Here is a 24107-nt window from a genome sequence, read left to right on the forward strand (position 1 = left end):
GTGACATTGAGGAGATAGCAGCAAGAGAGCAAAACCGCAAATAAGAAAGTACCTCTTTTCGGGACAACATCTTTGAGAAATGGTGTATCATCCAATGAGTATGTAAACGATAATGGTGGAGAAGCAAATGAGTTTGTAAGGATCTTCACGTGGACAGTTGCAGCTGATCGGGCTGGCGTGTTACAGTGTATTTTGCTGGGGGTAATAGATATAATCTTACATAAGTCATCCTCGATTGTTACTGTTGTGTTGTCTGGATAGAACCCATTTCCTGTAATAATCAAAGTGGTACCGCCCTCAGTGCTTCCAGAAGTTGGCAATAAAGATGCTACTAAGGAGCTATTCACAGAGACATTTCCAGCAGCCAGGCCTTTAGTCATCACTACAATTCTAAGGGGATAATAACCAGCTGGGATTGCATTCACAACTGCAACAATGCTTGTGTTGTTAACATCTACTGCTCTGAACTGTCTGTCTCCAATATAAACAAGAACATCTTCCAAACATTCCCCAAATCCTTGTCCTTCTATCAGAATCTTTGTAGACACATTTTGTAATGTGTTTGGGAAGACTCCTGTGACAAAGGGTGTCATGTTGTCCACATAAGAAAAGTTACAGTTTCCTTGGCACTGAGCAGGGATATCATGTATTTGAAGATCTATGTCCATACACTGTTCAGGAGCAGGTGATGTCTCACACTCAATCATGGTATAATTTACTGACAAAATGGTGCAAGGAAAACCTCCAATGGAAGCTTTGATATGAGTAGAAGAAGCAGTAAATCCTGACCCTCTGATGATCAGTCTTGTCATCCCTTTGGTAGATCCAACATTTGGAGTCACCGTGTCAATATGGGGCAAAAGAACAAACCGTCTCTCCAATTCTTTGGTCAAGGTATTTATGGCTGTACCCAGATTATACACAATTAAAGTGACAAGTTCCCCAATCCCAACAGCCATTGAGTTTTGAGGGTCAATATGACACATGATGACATTTTCAGAACTTTCTTCTATTACACAGGGATAGCCACCAATGGCAACCTGAAAGCATATTAATTTTGAAATGAAATCAGCAACAGTTTACATGGATGGACAATTAAGTCTCTTGATGAATAGTAAATTAAATTGGAAAAATTACTATCTAATTATTTCAAACGCTTTTTATAGTCTTAAAATGTAATTATTATGCAATAGTCATAATAATATTATTGTTGTCCATTGTTCAAATCAGCACTTTTAAAACTGACACAAAAATACAAGTCTTAGAACCAATAGCTATCATATTATTACAGGGAAGACTTCACATTGTATATGCAAAATGTAGTTCTTACCTTATTAGCATATCTAAGATTGCTAAAGTGATGTCCAGTTATTGTAATAACTTCATTTACTGTGCCATGGGATGGGCTAATGTTATTTATGGATGGTGAGTAATAGCTTGAAAGCTCAAAGAAAATTCCATTAGCATTTTTAACTTCAGTATTATTCTGGACATATAAGGGTTCCTCTGTCATACAATCTGCTGCTGATATTTCCATGCTTGATTCATTAGGTACTCCTTGATACAAAAAAAGTCACATGTGAGTTACAGATAATTATTATAAAGTAAGAACTGTTATCAGCAGGGGCAGCTAGGTGGCGCAGTGAATAGAGCACCGGCCCTGGAGTCAGGAGTACCTGAGTTCAAATCCGACCTCAGACACTTAACACTTACTAGCTGTGTGACCCTGGGCAAGTCACTTAACCCCAGTTGCCTCACTAAAAAAGAAAAGAAAAGAAAAGAAAAGAAAAGAACTGTTATTAGCCTGCATTAAATTGGGGATGGTATCAATATTCTGGCAAATTTATATAATCTACTTAATTAAGGGGCATCTAATATATCAATTGCAATGGCAACTATATAACATATAACACATGCTTTGCATAGCACTTTGCATATGTTATCACTTTTAGTTCCCACAACAGCCCTGTAAGGTAGATATTATTTTTTATGTTATTTTTTTTTTGCCAGGTTAAGTGACTTGCACAGCTAGTAAATGTCAAGTGTCCGAGGTCAGATTTGAACTCAGGTCCTCCTGAATCCAGGGCTGGTGCTTTATCCACTGCATCACCTAGCTGCCCCCAGCTAGATGTTATTTTGATCCCCATTTTATACATGAAGAAACTGAAGGTGAAAGAAGTTTAAAAATGCTTGAAGTAGGATTTGAACTCAGGTCTTTCTGAATTCAAGTCCATGACTCTATCCAGTGCCATCACAAAAAATATCATCATTTTCTAGATGAAGAAACTGAAGCTAAGAGAATTTGGGTCATACAGCTAATAAGTGGGTAAGGTGAGAATTGAACTTAGGTCTTCCTGATTCCAAAGTATATCACTTTATCTAATAAACTGCCCAGTTGCTTTGCTTATCTTTGGATAAGCTACTTTTGCAAGATTAACTGAACAATTGAAAAAAACTTAATTGAGTCAAAAGTTTTCACTAATGCATGAACACACCACAGAGTTCTTGTTTATCACCTACTATGCATGATAAAATCAGTCATGGTTCTGTATCCTCAAATACAGTATTGTGACTATAAAGTGCCAACTAATCAAGAAAAGCTTTGAAAAATTTAGAAAAAGGTTGTCTGTACTATTATAAGGAGGTTTTAAATTTTAGGGTATACCAAAAATCTTGGTGCTGTCTTAAACTGTTAAAAATTTAAAGTGCTGGATTTAGGAATTAGGAAAACCTGAGCTCAAATCCCACCTCATCCATTAATTAATATAGTGACCTAATCTCTCAGCTGCAGTATCTTGATTTGTAAAGACTGAAAGAAGTTAAAGCTTAAAACTACACGAAGATGATTGAAATACTCTGTGTATGTGTGTATATATATTGGGATCTTCAAGGCAATTATCTTCTCCATTAATCTAAGGGGAAATCTTAAGATAGCTGACACAAATTATTCATTACACAGTCATAGCTTTGGTTGGGTAATTTACATTCTACTTGAGTCCTTTCTCATTAGTATTTTAGATGAAGCCCCACTGAAGAAAAAAAGCAATAGGAGGTACAGGCAATGAAGGGAAATTAGCCTAATTTAAAGTTTCAGAGATTCACTCAATCACTCCTACCCATGGGAAAAAACTTAATAACAATAACTTAGATTTGTGTAGGGTTTTTACAAAATTTTAAAATGCTTTCACATTACACCTCCTATTCCTCCTGACAACATGTACTATAATCCATCAGTCAGTCCATAAGCATTTATTAAATACCTATTATATGCCCGGCATTGTGTAAATCACTAGGGATACAAAGAAAAGCAAAAGATAGCCTCTACTCTCAAGGAACTCAATGTCTAACAAAAGAGATGGGTTGGAGGGTAGATTATTATCCCTATTTGATACATAAGAAAATTGAGGTATTGAGAGTATAAGTGACTTGCTCAAGACCACAAAGTTATTAAATGAGGGAGCCAGAACTAGAATCCAAGTTTTCTAACTCCCAATCTGAAGAGTTCCCAAATGATCTATCAGTTTTAAAATTCTCATCAGACATCAGAATAACTAGTTTGTCTTTTCTTACCTCGAGCATATGTTGCCTCAATTCCACCAATGTATAGGTGTAATGGAATGTATTCATTTTCAGTTGGCAAAACATTAATTACTCCTTGAAGAAATATAGACTGTGCTTCATCAACAAAGCCACTGCTATAATAATATATACCGGGTGAAGTAAATTGGTAAGAAAAAGAACCTGCCACATAAGAAGATATATAAACACAAATTATAAAAAAAAACTTAAAAATTATGTACCAGGGAAACTATAATATAAATTCAAATGCTCAAATCATAGATCTCATAAGTTTTCATCCATATTTGCATAGTTTAAATAGGGTATAGAAAGCAAATGATCCACTTCCTGCCTAAATAAGTTTATAGTAAAATTATGCCCCTATATGAACAAGTTCTATATTTTGAAAATAACAACCAGCATTTATATAGCACTTCACATTTTGTAAAGCATTTTAAAAGTATTTCATTTTATCCTCAAAACATCCTCTTCATCCTGAGAAGTAAATGCTATTATTATCCTCATTTTACAGATGAAGAAACTAAGGTAGACAGAGATTAAATGACTTGCCCAGGCTTACACAGCTATTAAGTGCCTAAGGCTGCATTGGAAGTCAGATCTTCTTGATTGCAAGTCCAGTACTCCATCCACTGAGATATCTAGCTGCCACTTTTTTAAAAGCCAAAAACCAAAATCTACATCATCCCAGAATGTGTTATAACTTGAAGAATTTTTTTAAATGTATATATCATAAAACTGAAAGTAAGATAAAATTTAAAATTATTTTCCATGAATGAAAAAAGTCAAACTGCTAGAACCAAAGCTAAATTGAAAAAAAAAAAATCTTTGGGTTCTAGCATTATAAAGCTGGAAGGATTTTTGAGATAAGAAAATGCATTTCCTACTTCTAATTGTCAATCAAGGCTATATTTCATGTATATAACCTGGGAACTAAAAATTATGATAAAATTACTAGGATGCTTTAAAGTAATGTTCTCCAAATCAAGGCCTCATCCCATGTCTCCCCCCTCCCATCTCATTTAATGATCTTTGAATGATAAGATTATAAATTTAGCACTACTAATTATTATTTCCCCTCACAAATTTTCTGCTCTAATTTCCTTTATTGTCTATACTTTCCCTATCCAGAAATGCTGATGTCCACGTCTAGACATTTACTATTTCTGCAATCTTCAATTTTATTATTTTTTGACAATATCCTGGTTGTCTTTCATGATTGATCACATTTTTGTTGGTGTTTCTAGTCAGCACATCTTTACTTTGTACTATATTGAGGCAGCTCTATAAATAAATTATTTATTTATACATGTGTATCTTGTCTCTCCAAATCTATTTTAAGCATCTTGAAGACAATAACCATCAACACCTTATAATTTTTTAAAAGTCACCTGTGCATCTAATACAGTACTCTGCACATAGTGGGTGCTTAATTAATGTTGGTGACTGAGAAAGATAACTTGGTAATGAAAGTTTAACTATATGGGCAAAGTCTTACAAAGTCAGCTAAGCAATTCCTCTCAAACTACTTTGTATTTGACTTCTTTGTATTTCTTTGTCTTTATTCTCTTTATATGAATTATTCTGCATATGCATTTTTTTGTCTCTTATTAGAACCCAAGAACATTAGGAGAACAGATTTTATTCTCTGCATTTGTGTCACTAGCCCTTAGTACAGTGTCTGACACAAAGTAAGAGCTAAATAAATGATTGTTGATTGATTGGTTATCAGTTCACATCTGGACTATTGCAATAGCCATCTGGTTGGTCTACCTGCCTCAAGTATTTCCCAATTCCTTTCCATCCTCTATTAAGCTGCCAAAGTGAGTTTCCTGAAACATAAGATGGACCATGTCAGCACCTCACCTCTTTACTGAACAAACTCTAGTGGTTCACTATTACCTACCTTATCAAATAGAAATAAAATCTTCTGTTTGGCTTTTAAAGCCCTTCACAGTCTAGCCCCTTCCTTCCTTTCTAGTCTTAACGCTTTACTATCTACTGTATCTACAATGCAGTGACTCTTTCGATGTTTGTTACCAACTACACTGTATTTTCCTATTCCATGACTTTTCAGGGGCTGACCCTCATGCCAGGAATGCCGTCCCTATTTATTGGCTTTTTTTCTGGACCCAGACTGAATCTTACCTTCTTCTGCAAGAGGTCTTTTTCAGTCAGCCCGCACCTCACCCTACCCAGACTGCTAATGCCTTCCTTCTGAGATTACCTACTCATTGCTTTGTATATATCTCTTATCTATATAGTTTACATATGTCTTCCCCCTAAGAATGTGAACTCCTGGAAGGTAGGGTTCATTTTTTTTTTTTTACTATTCTTTATATCTCTGTCATTTAGTTCAACTCTTGGTACATAGTAGGTACTTAATAAATGCTCAATGATGATGATGATGATATGTCACACACTTGAGGAGAGAATTTAACTCTTTCTGAACAGTAAAGTTTCTTTTAGTAAAAGTTACTGTTTTGTTTCCCTTAACACTTAGTAGTTTTAGTGCAAAGGGGGAGAATGTGGTTGCTCTTTGCTTGCTCTGCTCTCCTAGCCATGGAAAGAACAGCATGAGTTAGACACTGAGGATGTTAAGAAACTGAATAGGAAAGGGGGAAGGTGGGAAGTTGTGCTTTCTACTTACTCATTGAGCCTAATTAAGAGCGCTAGGAAGTAGCTTCAGGGCTTGAAACTTGGCTTTTGGAAGGTTAATAGCTAGCCTGGAGGAAGAAGGATCATTGACCCAATGAAGTATGGAACTAGAGTTTATACTGAGAAAGTATTTAGTTTAGATGAAGGAGAAAGGAGATAGAGTTGATTGGGGAATTTAGGAAGAGGATTTCAGAGACTGTAGATGAGAGAATGACTGAGTGAGTCAGTGAATTCTAGGGCTTGGCAGAGGTGTCAAAACCCATTTGGACACAGAACCCTGGTCTCCATATAAGGGAAATGTGGTAACTTGAGACCTAGTTACCAGACTTCCATCCTTAACTTACAAACACATAGGCAATACTAGAACAGAGAATGCAGTGATGATGTAGTAAGATCAGTTTTGGTCTCTTACAGCGTATCTAAATCATGTGTTTTCTTAGCTCCCCAAATTATTTTGGGAAGGGATTGGTTAGGGAGGGGAAGAGAAGGAAAAGGGTAATATAAGACCCACAGCATGGGTGACAGAATGATGTATGTGTGAGACCACAACACCAGCCTTGCTACAAAAGTGCATGTCCCATGTCATTGTGGAATGAATTATAGAATTATGGATTTAGAACTAAAAGGGAACCGAAGGATCTTGAGGTCCAGCCCATTTATTTAATAGATGAGGAAACTGAGGCCCAGAGAAATTAAGTGTCTTGTCTAATGTCATACAGGTAAGTAAACAGCAGAGCCAGGATTTGAACCTGTTTTTTCTCTCCAAATCCATCACACTGTGCTGTCTTTCAAATAATGCATGAGGTATGGGGGAGTACACAGGAAATTTAAGGCAGTTATTATTAAGTTCATAGAGCAACAAAATAACCCAATGTGGGTCCTCACTGTAGGAATCCATCATTATTCCCTTGCTTGTTTTTTCTGGGGAAATGGTATTTGAGGCATATAGGACACAGCCCTATATATCTGCTTTCACCAGGCCTGACTAAGCTATATGATAGGCAAACTATGCGTGATTGCTTTGGATTGAGTGGTGTCCCGAAGTAGAAGTATTATATTCAATTTGATAAATATTTATTAAGCATCTACTATGTGCTAGGCACTGTGCTAAGAACTGGGATTACAAAAAGAGGCAAAAAATTGTACCTGCCCTCAAGGAGGTTACAGTCTAATGGGAGGGACTACATACAATCAGATATATACAAAGCAAGTTATATGCAGGATAAATATAAATAGGAAATAATCAACAGAGAAGGCTCTGGTATTAAGAGGGTTTAAGGAAGACTTCTTGTAGAAGATGGGATTTTAGTTGAGACTTAAAGGAAGCTAGAGAGGTCAGTAGGAGGAACAGAGAAGAGAGATCATTCTAGGGATGAGCAATAACAGAGAAAATGCCCAGAACTGAGAAATGGAGTGTCTTGTTTGTGGAACAGCCAGGAGTCCAGTGCCACTGGATTGAAGACTATGTTTCAGGGAGTAAGGTACAAGAAAACTAGAAAAGTATGAGATGGCTAGGTTATGAATGGCTCCGAATACCAAAGAGAGCTCCTGGAGGCAATAGGTAATGAAGGCCTTTACCAGAGCGGTGGCAATGTCAGAAGAGAGAAGGGGGCATATTAGAGAGATGTTACAAAGGCGAAATCAACGGGCCTCAGCAACAGCTTGTATATGGGAGGTGAGAGAGAGTGATGAATCCAGGAGGATTCTTAGATTGTGAGCCTGAGAGACTGGGAGCAGGATGTTGTCCTCTGTAGCAACAGGGAAGGTAGGCAGGAGAAGGGCTTAGGGGAAAAGATAATGAGTTCTATTTTAGACATATTGAGTTTAAGATGTCTATTGGACATCCAGTTCAAAATGTTTGAAAGGCAGCTGGAGATGTAAGATTGGCGGTCAGCAGAGAGATGGGTGCAGGAGAGGTAGATTTGAGAATCATCAGCACAGAGATAATTAAATCCATGGGAACTGATGAAAGTACCAACTAGTATAGTGGGAGACGAGAAGAGGACCCGGGATAGGACCCTGTGGAAAACCTATGAATAGAGGGTGTGATCTGGAAGAGGATCCAGCAAAGAAGACAATGAAAGTGTAGTCAGAGAGATACAAGGGAAACCATGAGATAGAGGTGTCCCAAAAACACAGAGAGAAGAGTATCAAGGAGGAGAGAGTGATAAACAGTGTCAAAGGCTACAGAGAGCTCAAGGAGAATGAAGACTGAGAAAAGGCCATTGGATTTGTTAGGAAACTGCATTGGTAAGTTTTGGCTTGATATAAGGAAAAACTTCCCAACTGATAGGGCTATCTAAATGCAGAACAGGTTGTTTGTTTTTAGATAGTAATGGGTTCCCCCTCATTGGAAGTCTTGAAGCAGTCAGTAAGTGAGTATTTAGTAATCACTTACTTTGTGCCAGGTACTATGCTAATCACTAGGGATACTAGGGATACAAAGAAAAGCAAAACTGTGGTTCCTGCCCTCAAGGAATAAAAGCTTGGATGTTTCCTGGTAGAGGGAAGTCTTGGTCATGTACAGCAGAGGTGTTAAACATGCAGCCTGCTACCTCATACAACCCACAGCACTACTGAGTAGTACCGAACCCAGATAAAAATGTAATTGGGAAATATTCAACATATTAAATAAAAGTATCACATAATGATAATTTGTGGTTTTCTAAGCCAATAGGTGGCCAAGAGGAATCTGTTTCTATTTGAGTTTGACACCACTGATGTACATGTTGAACTAGTTGGCCTATGAGGATCCTCCCAACTCTGAGAATCTGAGAACGAAAAGTTGCCAGTGACCAAAATGAAGTATGGAGAAGATAAAAAGTGGATCAACATTTTCCCAGAAGTATTAAGTACAGGTAACCAGGCACAAGGCATAAATGACTGAGTGATTGCTTCCTGACACTGGGGTTGAACTCTATTGCTTCCTAGATAAGGGGGGCAGTCATTCATTGGAATAGCAAGTGTATGAATGTAGAATACTTCCCACATAGCATAGGTTGTATATTTGTGAAATCCTTTCAAAACTGCCTGTCCCCATCAGGAAGTGTTTGAGAGACCCAGATATCCCAGAAGAATCATTTGTTTTCAAATATTTAAAGGACTTTCAAGTGCAAAAGCAGTACAACTAATTGTGTATCATCTTAAAGGGCATCACTAGGACCAATTAGTGAGTTGTTTTAGCAATGCAGACTTCAGTTCCATATAATGAAGATATTTTAAACCATGAAAACAGCCTAAAAATGAAATAGGAAGATGTTGAGTTCACCTCAGCACTGGAAACCTTCTAGCAGTGGCAGATTCACAGAACAGTGATCACCTGTCAGGGATATTGCCAGGAGTAGTTCCTGCATCAATTTAGAGGATAATGTTTGAAGTCCCTTCTAACTAAGACTGTAGAGAATCTGAAAATATACTTAAGACTTAGGATCGATCATATGATCATAGATTAAGAGGTTTCCTAGTCCAATACCCTCATTTTACTGATGAAAAAACAAAACCAGAGGATTTAAGTGCCCTTTATCTCATGAGTGACAGAGCTAAAATTTGAACTCAGTTCCTCTGGCTCTGAATCCAGAATTTCTGTTACTGTACCATACGATTTAAACAAAATAAATTTTTTTTCTTACATTCAAGGAAAAGATACATAATAGAAACTGAACAGAAAAGAAACATACCTGTTGTGGTTTTCTGGTTTCCACTAGTAAATCCTTTGCCATCATAAGTCACATTTCCAGGACTAGAAACAGAGAAAACACGATAGCCTATTCCTCTGATGAAAGGCTGAGCTTGCCATTGCCATTTCACTGTGTCACCCACAGATATATCTAAGACTGATGGAGACCATGCATACCCTTCTCCATAAACTGGGACCAAAAAGGGAGAGATCATTTAAAGAGAAAGAAGAAAAAAAAAGAATTCAAGTTTTATTGAATGTAAATGTTTATTCAGCTTAAAATATCTTATAATAATAAATATTCTAACTTTCTCACGTACAGAATTGAACTATTTGGTAAAATAAGCTGAAATAAGAGAAGCCAAGATGGTGAAAAACTAAGGGAAATCAAAAAGATTAATTAAGCATGAATCATTGAGAGGCTTCATCTGGAAAGCAGGAAGTCATTGAAAGACTTAGTCACAAATAGCACCAAGATTTAGAACATTTTCTACATGTCCAAAATTGAGCTCATTCTATTTTCCCTCAAACCTCCCACTTCCTAACTTCCCTGTTACAGTCAAGGGTACAACCATCTTCCCAGTCACTTAGGCTCACAACGTAGTTTACTCTTCACTCTTTCTTATTCCTCATATTCAATCTGTTGTCAAGTTTTGTTGATTCTACCTGCAATGGGATTTTTTTTTTTTTTGGTGAGGCAACTGGGGTTAAGTGACTTGCCCAGGGTCACACAGCTAGTAAGTGTTAAGTGTCTGAGGCTAGATTTGAACTCAGGTCCTCCTGAGTCCAAGGCCGGTGCTTTATCTACTGTGCCACCTAGCTGCCCCTAATTGCATCTTTTTAATATGTCCCTCTTCTCTACCTTGATACTACCACACCACCCTGGTCCAGGCCAACTTCCACCTAAGCTCTTGCCATAATATTCTGGTTGGTCTCCTTGTCCTCAGGTCTCTCTCTAATCCTCAGCTTCCAACCTCAACTCAGTTACCAAAGCAATCTTTCTAAAGCACAATTCTGACCATGTCGTTCTTCCCCACAGCCCCATCATTCATTCAATAAGATCCTCCCTGTCACATGCATGATCAAATATAGAATCCTTTGTTTGGTATTGATAACATGCTCCATCCCCTTCAGTCCTCTTACATCCTGCATGTTCTTATACCCTATATATTTTAAATACGTTTTTTTTTTGGGGGGGGCAGGACAATGAGGGTTAAGTGACTTGCCCAGGGTCACACAGTTAATAAGTGTCAAGTGTCTGAAGCTGGATTTGAAATCAGGTCCTCCTGAATCCAGGGCTGGTGCTTTATCCACTGCGCCACCTAGCTGCCCTATTACCCTATATATTTTTATAGTTCCTGTTTTTTGTGTTGGGTTTTTTTTTTGGGGGGGGGCAGGGCAATGAGGGTTAAGTGACTTGCCCAAGGGTCACACAGCTAGCAAGTGTTAAGTGTCTGAGGCCGGATTGGAACTCAGGTCCTCCTGAATCCAGGGCCGCTGCTTTATCCACTGCACAACCTAGCTGCCCCAAAGAATGCTATTTTTTGGTTTTTTGTTTTTGTTTATTTGGCGGGGCAATGAGAGTTAAGTGACTTGCCCAGGGTCACACAGCAAGTAAGTGTCAAGTCTCTGAGGCCGGATTTGAACTCAGGTCCTCCTGAATCCAAGGCTGGTGCTTTATCCACTGTGCCACCTAGCTGCCCCCTACCCTATATATTTTTATACCTTCTTATACCTTTTACAACTCTGTGATCCAGCACCACTGGCCTCCCTATTCCTTGCACATGACACTCCATTTCCAAACTTTAGACACTGTCACTAGTTATCTTCTATACCTGGAATTCTCTCCTTCATCATGATCAACTCCTGGCTTCCTTGGCTTCCTCCAAGTTCCAGTTAAAATCTCACCTTTTACAGGAAACCTTTCCTTATTTGCTTTAACTCTAGGGCTTCCCCACTATTGATTATCCCCAATTTGTCTTTTACATAGTTTGTGCATATTTGTTTTTATGTTGTCTATCCCATTAGACTGTGAGCTCTTTGAGAGCAAAGACTGTCTTTTGCCTTTCTCTGTATCCTTAACAGTTTCTGTCACGTAGTAAGAGTTTAATAAAAACTTATTAACTTATTGACAATAATATCTTTGAATGTATCAAACTGATTAGACCTAGACATACCTAAGAATCTAAATATTTTCCATCTCCCATGAACAAACATTGTATGTATGTATGTGTATATACATATATGTGTGTGTGTACATATACATCACCAATAACAAACTAGAATATAATGGCAGGGGTTCCATATTTCTGGGAAAAGGTCTATATTAGAGCATTGGAAAACTTTGGTTCTAGAATCAACTTTCAGTATCTCATATTGCTCAGGTAAAAATGGAGGTAATAACATTCGTTTTTCCATTTTTTTTTTTGTGAGGCAATGGGGATTAAGTGTCTTGCCCAGGGTCACACAGCTAATGAGTGTCAAGTATCTGAGGTTGGATTTGAACTCAGGTCCTCCTGAATCCAGGGCCACTGCTTTATCCACTGCACCACCAAGCTGCCCCCAATAACATTTGTTTTTAAAGTACTTTGTCAAAAAGTTATAAGATAAGATGGGAAAAAATAATCTTATTTGGTTCCTGACTACTTCATTAAAGGGCTACTCTGAGTAGTCTGTGTAAGCTGTAAGATGAGTTCCTGGCAGATAATCATGCAACAAGTTTGATTTCTTTTTGATGGAAGTCCAAAGCAGAGTTGATGCTGGATGTGTCCCAAAAGAGAGATGGAGCCATTCTTTCTCTTCTCTTAGAAACAACCCAGGTTGTGTTGGGAGGAGGAGATGAGGGGAAATCCTTCCATGAGAGTTTTCCCCTACTTGACATTTAGTGGCCCATTCTGTTTGACACAAACCTCAGTTACTGGGACCAATAAGAAGTTCAATCAGTCAATCAATAAGCATTTATTAAGTGCGTACTATGTAGCAGGCACTGTGCTACGTGCTGGAGTTCCTGGATCTTCTCAACAAAAAAACCAATATGCATAGCTATGTCCACAAAACCCGAGTACATATCCAGAGTGATGGAATCACTTCTGTCTCATGAGTAATAGGGTTAAGCTCTGAGCATCAGCTAGTCAAAGACATTGAGATTGTTAGCCAAGGACCAGACTAGCTAAGTTCAGCGAAGCTCATCACTGCAAGACTGGCCACAAAGTTATGAATTTTGGGGCCACAGCAACTCATGACACTGTCTTGCAAGGCAGTGGTTTCAAACTCAAATAGAAATGGGGCCCATTAAACCATACATAAACCATACATCCCTTTGGGGTGTATATTGATTTAGAAAACAACAAATTCATATTATTTATGTTTTATTGTGTTTTTTGTTAAATATTTCCCAATTACATTTCAATGTGGTTGGGACTACACTCAGGAGTGTTGTGGGTTGCATGTTTGATACTTCTATCCCAAGGTGCAAAGAAGTTGAGCTTGTGTCAAGAGGACAATTCCACACTAATAAAACAACAGATTCTGTGAATTTCTGCTTGGTTCCAGGCATGGCACAGCGGGTGGAGGAGGGGAAGAAACACAAGTTTTAAAATTTATTAGAGTGGACTCATACCTGAATCTTCTCCTTGGTTGGTAACTCTGAATACATTTCTTGTTGAATGAAGAATACATGTTATATTATTCTCTGAAGAGGAAGTCACATTGCAAGGAAATGATCCTAGAAAGGGTCAAACAAAAAATATTTTCTTGGTGAACTATTTTTAGGAGAGATATTGTTTAGGTTATACAGAGCTTTTTAAACATTATAAACATTAGCCAGAAGAATTAGCTGTGATTTAATCACTTAGGAACCAAAGATCTTCCAAACATTTTCACCCAAAGCATCAGGATCTTTGTTAAATAGATTTGAACATAGACTCTAGACCTGGGAGAAACCTTAGAGATCATTATACTTCTGGCTTCCACAGGAGAAGGCTTTGTGGCAGAGGTGGCTGGGGAAGGACTTGATATGAATAAGAACAAATTATTCATGTGATTTCAGGGCTTTAGAAGAACACCAAAGATTGAATCTAAGAAGGAGAAATTTGGGAGGACTTCAAGAAAAGTTGAAGGAAGAGGGCATGAGCTGAAGGAGGACAAAGAGAGAGAGATTTATTCTTTTTTTTTTTTTTAGTGAGGCAATTGGGGTTAAGTGACTTGCCCAGGGTCACACAGCTAGTAAGTGTTAAGTGTCTGAGGCCGGATTTGAACTCAGGTACTCCTAACTCCAGGGCCAGTGCTCTATCCACTGTGCCACCTAGCTGCCCCAAGATTTATTCTTAAGGAGGTCTTCAATTAAAGTAGAAGGATTGAGGAGAAGGACCTAAGGGCAGGAGAAGTGGGAAGAGCAGAAGTAGCTGAAGGACTCAAGGGGAAAAAGAAAAATAAACGAATGGAATTGAAGGAGAAAAAAAAGAAGAGAAAGATAAGGAAAAAGGTAAGGAAAATAAGAAAACTGAAGGACTTTGGAACTGATTGTCAAGTTAAGAAGTATTCAAGAAGTCTGTAAAGGTTTAACAAGATTTGAAGATGAATTCAATGCATCCACAAGCAGTCTGAAAGCCAAGTACTAAGGCATTCACTTCTGGTAAGTAGGTAGAGCATGGGCAAATTTCAGAGACTTTCTTTGAGTGTGCAATACTAATATTTTTTGCCACAATCAAGAGATTGCAATCTATGTTCAGAATGAAGGCTGTTGGGGTAGCTAGGTGGCACAGTGGATGGAGCACTGGCCCTGGATTCAGGACGACCTAAGTTCAAATCCAGCCTCAAACACTTAACACTTACTAGCTGTGTGACCCTGGGCAAGTCGCTTAACCCCAATTGCCTCAAACCCCCCCCCACAAAAAAAACCAACCCAAAACAGAATGAAGGCTATTCTTTCTCCTAGAAGGGGAGGTGAAGAGGTTTGAGCAATGTCTGTCAACCCTCTAAGGTATAAGGGATGATAAATTGAAAGGAACTAAAAATCATTCAGTCAATAAGCATTTATTAGTACCTACTATTAAGTACTAAGAATTGTGCTAAGTGCTAGGGATATAGAGAAAGGCAAAGGACAGTTTTCTAAGAACTCACAGTGTAATGGGGGAGATAACAGGAAAACAATTATGTTCAAATAAAGATATAGATAGTACAAACGAGATAATTTCAGAAAGAAGGCACTAGCATTAAAGGGTATCAGGAAAGGTTTAATGTAAGAGGCATAAATTCCAAGGATAAGGATGCTATTATCCTGCTGTGTAGTCTGTCATTTTTGGACCATACCTTGTGTACCATTGAAAGTTCTAGACATCACATTTCAGGAAGAATATGGATAACCTGGAGAGCATCAAGATGAACAAAAACCAGGATGGTGAAGACTGGCAAGTTTATACCATTTAGAGATAAGTTGAAGGCAATGAAGATACTTAGCCAAAAGGTCAATCAATCAGTCAACAAACACTAAATGTAAACTATGTGTCAGGCACTGTGTGAAGTACTGGAGATTCAAAGAAAGATAAAATCTCTGCTCTTGAGGAGCTCACAAATTAATGGGAGAGATAACATACAAATTACTATGTGAAAACAAGCTATATAAAAAATCAATTGGAAATAACAGAGGGAAGGTACTAGAATTAAGAGGAATCTCAGTGGGAGATATAATAACTAGGCTCAAGTACCTGAAGGGCTGTCTTGTGAATGAGGGATTAAGTTTGGCCCCAGAGGATAAAAGTAGGAAAAACAGGTGGAAAATGTAAAGAGGACATTTAGGACTGATGTGAGGAAAAACATTCTAACAATTTGAATTATTCCAAAGTAGAATGGGCTATCTTAGGAGACAGTGAAGATCCCCATTTCTGGAAGTCTGAGCAAAGGCTCAGACTTTTTTGTGCAGATATTAGAGGGATTTCTTTTTCAGATATGAGTTGAATTAGGTGGATGCTAAGGTCCCATTCAGCTCTGAAATTCTGATTCTTTAATATGTTCAATCTCAGCTTAGTTAATGGTTCTGTTCACAAATGATCCCACATGCCGATTAAACTGGACCCATATTCCTCAAATTGGTGCTCAATCAATAGGCCATTTTTCCAGTTTAGGGGGTCATATTTACTGTGAGATCAAGTGAGTCCTTTTCATTTGTAAAAGGTAGTTAAATATGATAAAATGCAAAGAGCCCTAGATTTATAATCAAGGGGTCCAAGCAGAAGCAGGGAGAATGAGGTTTGATATAACAAAAACCTTCCTAATAACCAGAGATGTCCAAAGAGGGGAGGGGCTACCTTAAACACTTACTGGGGATGTGGTAGAAAAGTGGTGTCAAACACAAATAGAAGGGAGGAGTGAGAATAAGTCATAAATAAGCATCCCTGCCAGCTTCATATCAACTTAGAAAACCTCAAATTAATATTGACTATGTCTTATATTTTTATTCATTTTGTTAAATATTCCCAAATTACATTTTAATCTGATTTTGGAGCATTGTGGGCAGCTATGCATTTCAGACTTCTGCTGCTGAAGGTATTTTTGGTTAAATACAGTATAGACCAGATAGCTTCTGACATCCATTACAACTCTGAGGTTTTCTAATTGTGTAATTAATTATCTAATTTCATTTTCCTTCATTTTACAGATGAGGAAACTGAGGCTCACCAAAATGAAATAATTTATCCAAGGTCACATTGAGCCGGAATTTAAACCCAGGCCCTGTGACAATCAAATCAATGATGCTTCCACTTCTCCAAGTTAGTGATTATTTTGATTCCTGGAAAGATAGGGAATCATTCTCCCCTTTGATTTGATGTCCTCCATATAGTACAAATTCAGTAAATTATTGCCAAGTAAATGAATGAACTAATGTAAACAAACCTATGAAAAATAAATGATTACAAAGAAAATTGAATCTTATGACTTCACAGTATTCATGTTATGAAAAATGCACCCTAGCTTTGCTTACATGTTCCAACTATCTTGATTTAAAAGGTATAATGAAAAGGATTCTTCTAAGGAATAATGAAAAACCTTACCAAAGAACACACTGTTTTCATCTGGTGTGCTGCTGAATCCAAAGCCCATTAAAGTGATTTCAGAACCACCATATAATGAGCCTTTCTGTGGAAATATGTTCATCACTTGTAAAATATACTGTATGGAAACATTTAATTCTTCCCTATAAAAGAAACAAATAAAGATATTTTAATTGAATATTCCATGGAATCATACTACTAAATTTTTGCCATGAAATAAATTCTTTAAGACAGAAGCGGAGAGGGGAAGCTAGGTGGTGCAGTGGATAGAGCACTGGCCCTGGAGTCAGGAGTACCTGAGTTCAAATCCGGCCTCAGACACTTAACACTTACTAGCTGTGTGACCCTGGGCAAGTCACTTAACCCCAATTGCCTCACTAAAAAAAAACAAAAAAAAGACAGAAGCGGGGAGAGGTAAATACTTAATTACTCATTATAATAAGCTAAAAGATGACTTGATTTTATATCCACACATTAATTTTTAGATTTATGTAGACATGTATGTATGTCTATATACATACATATAGCTACATGTGTATACATACATATATACACGTGTGTATGTATGCATGTATTTGTGTGTATATACATGTATGTACGTGTGTGTGTATATATTTGCTTAGGTAGAACACCTCGACTCAAAATCTAGAACCATGTTTTTGCTTGTAAAACACACTCTGGGTCTTCCATAATGAAAAGTGGGGGGCAGATAATTCAAATTATAACATGTGTACATATATATAAAATTAAAACCATTCTCATTCTCCTCAAGATAATAGCAGCACCAATGCTACTATTATAGATTACTCAGTCCCAGAGACATCCACAAACATATATATACATATACATACATACATACATACACACACACATATATCTTTATGGTTGTTCAACTTGTTGGGAATCTACCAATAAATAACAAACTATAAATAACAAATATATCAATATGAGTTTCTTAGTCCTATAATATCAAATGGAAAGAATTCTGAATTTGGGAATGTGTAAACTTTAAATTTTTTTAACTGTAACACTGACTCGCTTGAATTCCCTGAGTTTCATTTTGCTAAGGTGCAAAATGGAGATTATTCTTTTTTTTTTAATTTATTTATTTTTAAATTTTTTTTTAAATTTTTTTAGTGAGGCAATTGGGGTTAAGTGACTTGCCCAGGGTCACACAGCTAGTAACTGTTAAGTGTCTGAGGCCAGCAGGGCCAGTGCTCTATCCACTGTGCCACCTAGCTGCCCCAAATGGAGATTATTCTTATTCTTTGAGGAACTCAAACTCATAACTTGTACCTTGGTGATGCAAATCCCCAGTTTCCAACTTCTACACAAATGTCATAGTTCCCAGGAGACAATTTGGGCAGAAGACATGTAATATCTGTGAAGTTCCAATGAAGAATAGTACAATCTGCTCCTCCAACATATACCATGTTCTGTGAGTGTTCATTTCCAAAATTATAGCCCTTAATAGTTAAATTTACTTCTCCTATGATTGCAAATAAAGAAAAAAGCAGTTTCAAATGAAGAGCCACAAGAACATCAAGTTCAAAGTTTGCATCCTGCATAAAAATAAGGCAACCTATTTATTCATTTTCTATACTTTACTATGTCCAAAGAAATCCTTCCCAGCACTGGCCCTGGATTCAGGAGGACCTGAGTTCAAATCCAGCCTCAGACGCTTGACACTAACTGTGTGACCTTGGGCAAGTCCCTTAACCCTCATTGCCCCACAAAAAGAAAAGAAAAAGAAATCCTTCCCTAGTTGGTAGCCAACCTCATAGTGAGGTGTCCCTTTACGCTAGTCATTGGACAGAAAGTCTTAGTTCCTATTGTATTTGGAAAGTTCCAAATTGCAGAGGTGAATGAAAAGTCAATCAGGAGGTTTGGCCATGTGATAGAACATCCTGATAAATGGTGCCACAAAACTCCTTTCTTTGCTATTTCACTCAGACAAAAAAAAAAGAAAGTCCAAGATAGTTTAATATTTTTATTCTAATACCATAGGTTAAAGGGAAAAACTGGTACAGAATCTTTGATAAAATTTCATAGGAAGAACTGTCCTTTTAAAGTAATCTATATGTGAGATTCCTTTGATCTTATGAAACAGTTCCTTACCCAGCAGCATCCGTGTTTTAGGACTAAAGTACATTATGGTGGGAGTCTGTGAGATGTTGTAACTAAAAGCAGAATTAGCATTTGCATGTAGTCCATTGGTTATAACAGTAACATCAAAAGTTCCCTCAGCTCCCTAAAATTCAAAAGAAACATACTATAAATAACTGGAAATTGTAAACCCTTTAAATGAAATCAACTAGAAATATCCAAGTCCAGCTCTTTCTCTTCAGTTCAAAAAACCTTCATTTATTAAGTACCTACATAGCACTACACTATAAACATTGGTGATACAAAGATGGAAAATAAAAGAAGCCTTGCCCTCATGGATCATATCATCTTTTGGGGGATGGTGGGAGAGATAATAAATGTAGATAAATAAATAATAGACAGATGCAAAGTAAATAAAAAGTTATGGTATTGGGAAAGCAACTAGAAGGGAAAGATCTTGTGTAAGAGGTCGTGATTGAACAAAGACTTCAATGGAACTATGGATGCCAAGAAGCAGAGGTGAGTGGGGTGAGCCTTCTAAGGATGGAGTGCAGCCTTTGAAAAGGTCGGAGGCAGGAGAGGTATTGCTGTGTGCAGAAAATACAAGTAGAGCAATTTGCCTTGAAGGTATTTGAACTTTGTAAATGTAGTCAGTGCCCTACACCTGGTGCTCTTTTCTGAGATTGCTCCCCCTAACTTAGATAGACAACAGATAAAACTCGGAATTTTCTCTTCTAATAATGATACTTAGTCCTATGCAATTGTTTTTAAAAACATAGTTTACAAATTTAACTCACAATCAAGATGAAGAGGGCTAGTTCTGTTTAAATGGTTTTCAAAAAATAGAATTAATTTTCAATATGTCAATGAATCAGAGACTTCACAGTGTAAACAATATCAACATTAATTCATTCATTTATCCACCCAACAATCATTAATTAAATATCAACTCTGTGCAGAGATAGGTTGTAAGGATTTACAAATATGATCATGACATGTTCCCTACCTTCAAAGATCTTAAAAATTGTAAAAAAATATTTTAACTAACTTTCTTGCCTAATTTGTGGGGACTAAACTGACTGCAAGGCCTAAACTAACTGGAGGACTAATCTGGGGCCTTTTGACTGGCTGGCTATCTGACTGCTATTAACTTAGTATGGGCCTTTTAAAAATTTCTCCACACTGCTCCCAAATTGATAAGCAAAAGATTAAGCCTCTTAACTAAATAATCAAAGCAGAGTTTATTTATGAGATACAATTTAAACATAAAAATACAGCGAAATAAAATGTACAACCTGACTGCTTTCCGATGTGTCTCTTTCCACTCCTCCTACATACCAATGGACTTTCTTCTAGCATTCCCCTTACTGAAAAGCCCCCCTGCTCCCTACTCTTTCTCCAGAGTCTTTCTCTTCTCCTAATCTTCCGGTCTCCCCTCCACTGTCTCACTCCTCTATATATATGTTTCTTCTTTCCCCTCAAACCTCGGGCTCTCTGTGCCACCCCCCCCCCACCAAGCTAATCTGGCAGCCACACTAGGGCTGTGCCCAGTAGGGCTCAAGGGGCCCGTGGCCCCTGCTGCTCACCTAGGACCTCTGTACGGGCTATGCTAGGGCCTGGCAGGACAATCCTGGGATCTTCGGGGCAGCTCCCCTCAGGGCATAGGGAGCTGGGGCTTCTTTTTTTGTTTTCCTCAGCCATCTGACCTGGCACCCACGGGGCTTTTTTGGCTCAGGTGAAGTGGAGGGGGAGGGGCACCAGCCCCTCACACAGAAAAATCCCCTGAGAGCCTAAGGCTTTTTAATCTCAGCCCAAAGGCAGGGTCCCTAAATCAAAATACATTTTCACAAAATGTAGCATAATCTATCTAGGCATGATTTTAATATGCAAGTAGTAACTAAAAAACTAGAAAGTTTTTGCTTTTCCTCTAAATGTCACTATACCTGAATGTGAATTATGAATCTTCTGTATTGACCAACTATTTTCATTTCTTTTAGTAATCATATTCTAAGGGATGAAGATCACTACTTGGGACAAATGCAAACATTTAATGGTTAAGAAAAATGCTCTTCACACCAATATTCATTCTACACAAAGCATATATTGAATAAATTTGGGTTGATGAAATGGCATGATTTTTTAAGTCAGCTCTTTATTTCCCTACCACTCAGATGCTCAAGTGTAAAACAGTGGTCCAATTTAATGTTTTTGGGAAAACCTCCTGAGTTGCAGTTCAAAGAAGACATGTCTGTACTATTTGTGTGACCATGAGGAAGTCACTTCATTTATCTGATCCTCAGTTCCCACATCTATACAATGGCAATAATCATTGCAACCCTCTTTCATGGGGTTGCTCTGAGGAAAGTGTTCTGTGTGACTTAAAAACACTCTTAATGTGAATTATTCTTATTATCGTCTTCCAATAAAAAAGACCCACATACTAAGCTTCTATTGTACTGACTGAAGTTTGACATTGACCTGGCACATTTTGTTGCAGCTTATGTCACATATAATTTGGTTTTAAGTTAAACAACAATTTTCTCCCTCAAATGTCACATTCCATGAGGTCAGGAAGCTCTTCAGTCATGTTTGTGCTTGTTTTTAACTCACATAGAAACACTTTGTTTATGCTAAGCCTTTCACCAACATATAACTCCTCTAATTTTGTGACAAAGGTGACCTCTAGGATTGTGTTATTTGATGTCAAGCCCCATAGCTAGAATTGCAAGCAGAGGTATTCCCCACCTCTTAAAATCAAGGGATCACTTACAGATGCATCAGAAAAAAGTTGAGAAATTAGTAGTTTACCTTTGGAGTTCTGCATCTTATCTCATTCAAATTTCCCTCAATCACACTGCAGCTTTTATTTCCTACTAGTATCTTGGAGTCTTCAGCAAAGCCAAATCCAGACAAAGTCAGCAGAGTGCCTCCTACAAATGGAAAGGGAGTGGTGGACAGATCCAGGTTGAAAATAAGGAAATGCAAGATAATACATGTTAATACATTATCTGAATATCATTCATTACAGAGCGATAATAAGATATGTCTAAAGCATTATATTGATATCATATTAAATAGGGTCAGGGTGGAATCACTCTCAGGATTATACCCTGAAACCTGGAAATGTAGAGTTGGAGGTGGGGGGAAAATCTAAAGAAGAATTTATAGAATATGGCAATTTGGGAAAAAAAGTATTTTCTAATGAACCACCAAGATGTTTCACCACCGTTCTGGGGGAGACAGGGCAGTGCTCTCTTATTGGCCCAACTTTCCTTATTATTATACCATACGTGGGAGGTAAGACTAAATTAAGACTTTTTACTACCAATCCCCCAAATTTTGCAAACTTGACTGAAATTTGGAACTGAATAGAAAAAAGTAGGAACAAAAGGAAGGAAAGAAGAAAGAAAGGAAAGAAGGAAGAAACAAAGAAGGGAAGGAAGGAGAGAAGAAAGGAACAAAGGAAGGGAAAAAATTTTCTTTCTTTTTTTCTTGTCTTCCTTTTTCTTGTCAGCTAGGTGGCATAATGGTCAAAAAGTCAGAAAGACCTGAGTTCTATATGGCCCCAGATAATTCCTATCCGTGTGATATCAGGTAAGTTACTTAGTCTCTGTCTCAGTCTCTTCAACTGTAAAGGGAGATATATTAGCACTTACTTCCCAGGGTTGTTGTAAGAATCGAATGGGATAATATTTATAAAGTACTTAATATAGTAGCTGCTATATAAGTCCTAGCTGTTGTCACTGCTAATTTTTATTAGTAGAAATAGTATTATTATCTTGATCACAAGTCTATTGTTGCTACTGTACAACTCAGGCGCTATATAGTTTGCTATGAAAAACGATGATAAATAGACTGATAATGAATATTTCCTTTCTACACAACTAATGATATTGATAGACAAACATATAATAATTAATACCATTACTACATAAATTGGAAGGCAAAGTGATGACATGGAAAGAGCACTGGAGTTGGAGTTAGGAGAGACCTGAGTTCATAGCCAGTCTCTGAAACTTATTATTAACTTTATGAACATGAACTTAGCTTGAGCTGTTTCAATTTCGCATCTTTAAAATGATGATAAAACTTATTCATTTATTAATGATGCTTATTTATTAATACATGACCTCAAGTGGTCGTTGTTAAGATGAAATGAAATAATGCATGTGAAATCTGAAAGCCTTCAAATACTACATATGTCAACTAGTATTACTATAATGAGAATATAAACAATAAGCAGTTAATCTGATTTGTGCTTTGAAAGAGAAAAATCAGTCATTCATATTCCGTTCATGTCACCTTTCATTGAAAAGTCAGGAAGACAGAGTTTTAAAAGAAATGCTTTAATTTATTCTGCTCATGTAAACTTTTCAGTGACTTTGTTTTCACCCTGTTCAGGAATGTCAGATAAAGTGAAGGAAAACATATGAACAATCTTTTGGTTCGGCACAATTACCTGCAAGACTCCCTGAAGATGGCCAGATATGCAGGATCTGAGTGTTATAGGTGAAGTTAAACATTTCTCCCCCTGTGTGGTGTGCCAGTCCCATTTCAGCTATGAAGACAGTAATTGGGAAATTTCCTGCTTTTCCATTAAGGATGTGACACTTAATCTCATTTTCTTGTGTTAAAAGAAAAGAAATCAATTATTTTTGCTAGCTAAAATAGAAATGTTAATTCAATTTTCTTCATATTATGCCCTAACATGTCTTTCACTGTGTTACCCTATACAAGGAGATTATATATTTCATATCTTTCTATTAAAGATATAAAATCTTTACAAACATTCAGTGCCAATGGATGGGGTGTCTCACAAGTCTGTATAGTTTTAAGCCTTAATAACTATTTTAAAAGCAATGACCCTAGGAGACACATGCTATTAAAATAACTATTAAATAGTTGTTAAAGCTTAAAACTGCACTAAAACTTGTGAGATACCCTTATCAGATGATCCATGGAAGTCAGTCAGCCATTACTCTAATGAAAAAACTGCACAAAGAATATTTTCAGAGAAAAGTGTGCTCTCAACCAACTCTTAC

General features: G+C 37.3%; 1 protein-coding gene across 1 annotated transcript in view; it reads right to left on the reverse strand.

The window, feature by feature from the left end:
• Positions 1-24107, reverse strand: part of PKHD1L1 (PKHD1 like 1) — a 226410-nt gene that overhangs the window by 114597 nt on the left and 87706 nt on the right. Inside the window, exons 29-38 of the mRNA XM_043975706.1 lie at positions 23525-23689; positions 21874-21995; positions 19078-19210; positions 18256-18448; positions 16960-17102; positions 13530-13634; positions 9912-10100; positions 3571-3741; positions 1331-1557; positions 53-1040 (exon numbers count right to left, since the gene is read on the reverse strand). Of these exons, the coding sequence (XP_043831641.1) occupies positions 53-1040; positions 1331-1557; positions 3571-3741; positions 9912-10100; positions 13530-13634; positions 16960-17102; positions 18256-18448; positions 19078-19210; positions 21874-21995; positions 23525-23689 (2436 nt within the window). The remainder of the gene's footprint in view (positions 1-52; positions 1041-1330; positions 1558-3570; positions 3742-9911; positions 10101-13529; positions 13635-16959; positions 17103-18255; positions 18449-19077; positions 19211-21873; positions 21996-23524; positions 23690-24107) is intronic.

The sequence above is a fragment of the Dromiciops gliroides genome, chromosome 1 (genome assembly GCF_019393635.1).
Source record: "Dromiciops gliroides isolate mDroGli1 chromosome 1, mDroGli1.pri, whole genome shotgun sequence".
NCBI lineage: Eukaryota > Metazoa > Chordata > Mammalia > Microbiotheria > Microbiotheriidae > Dromiciops > Dromiciops gliroides.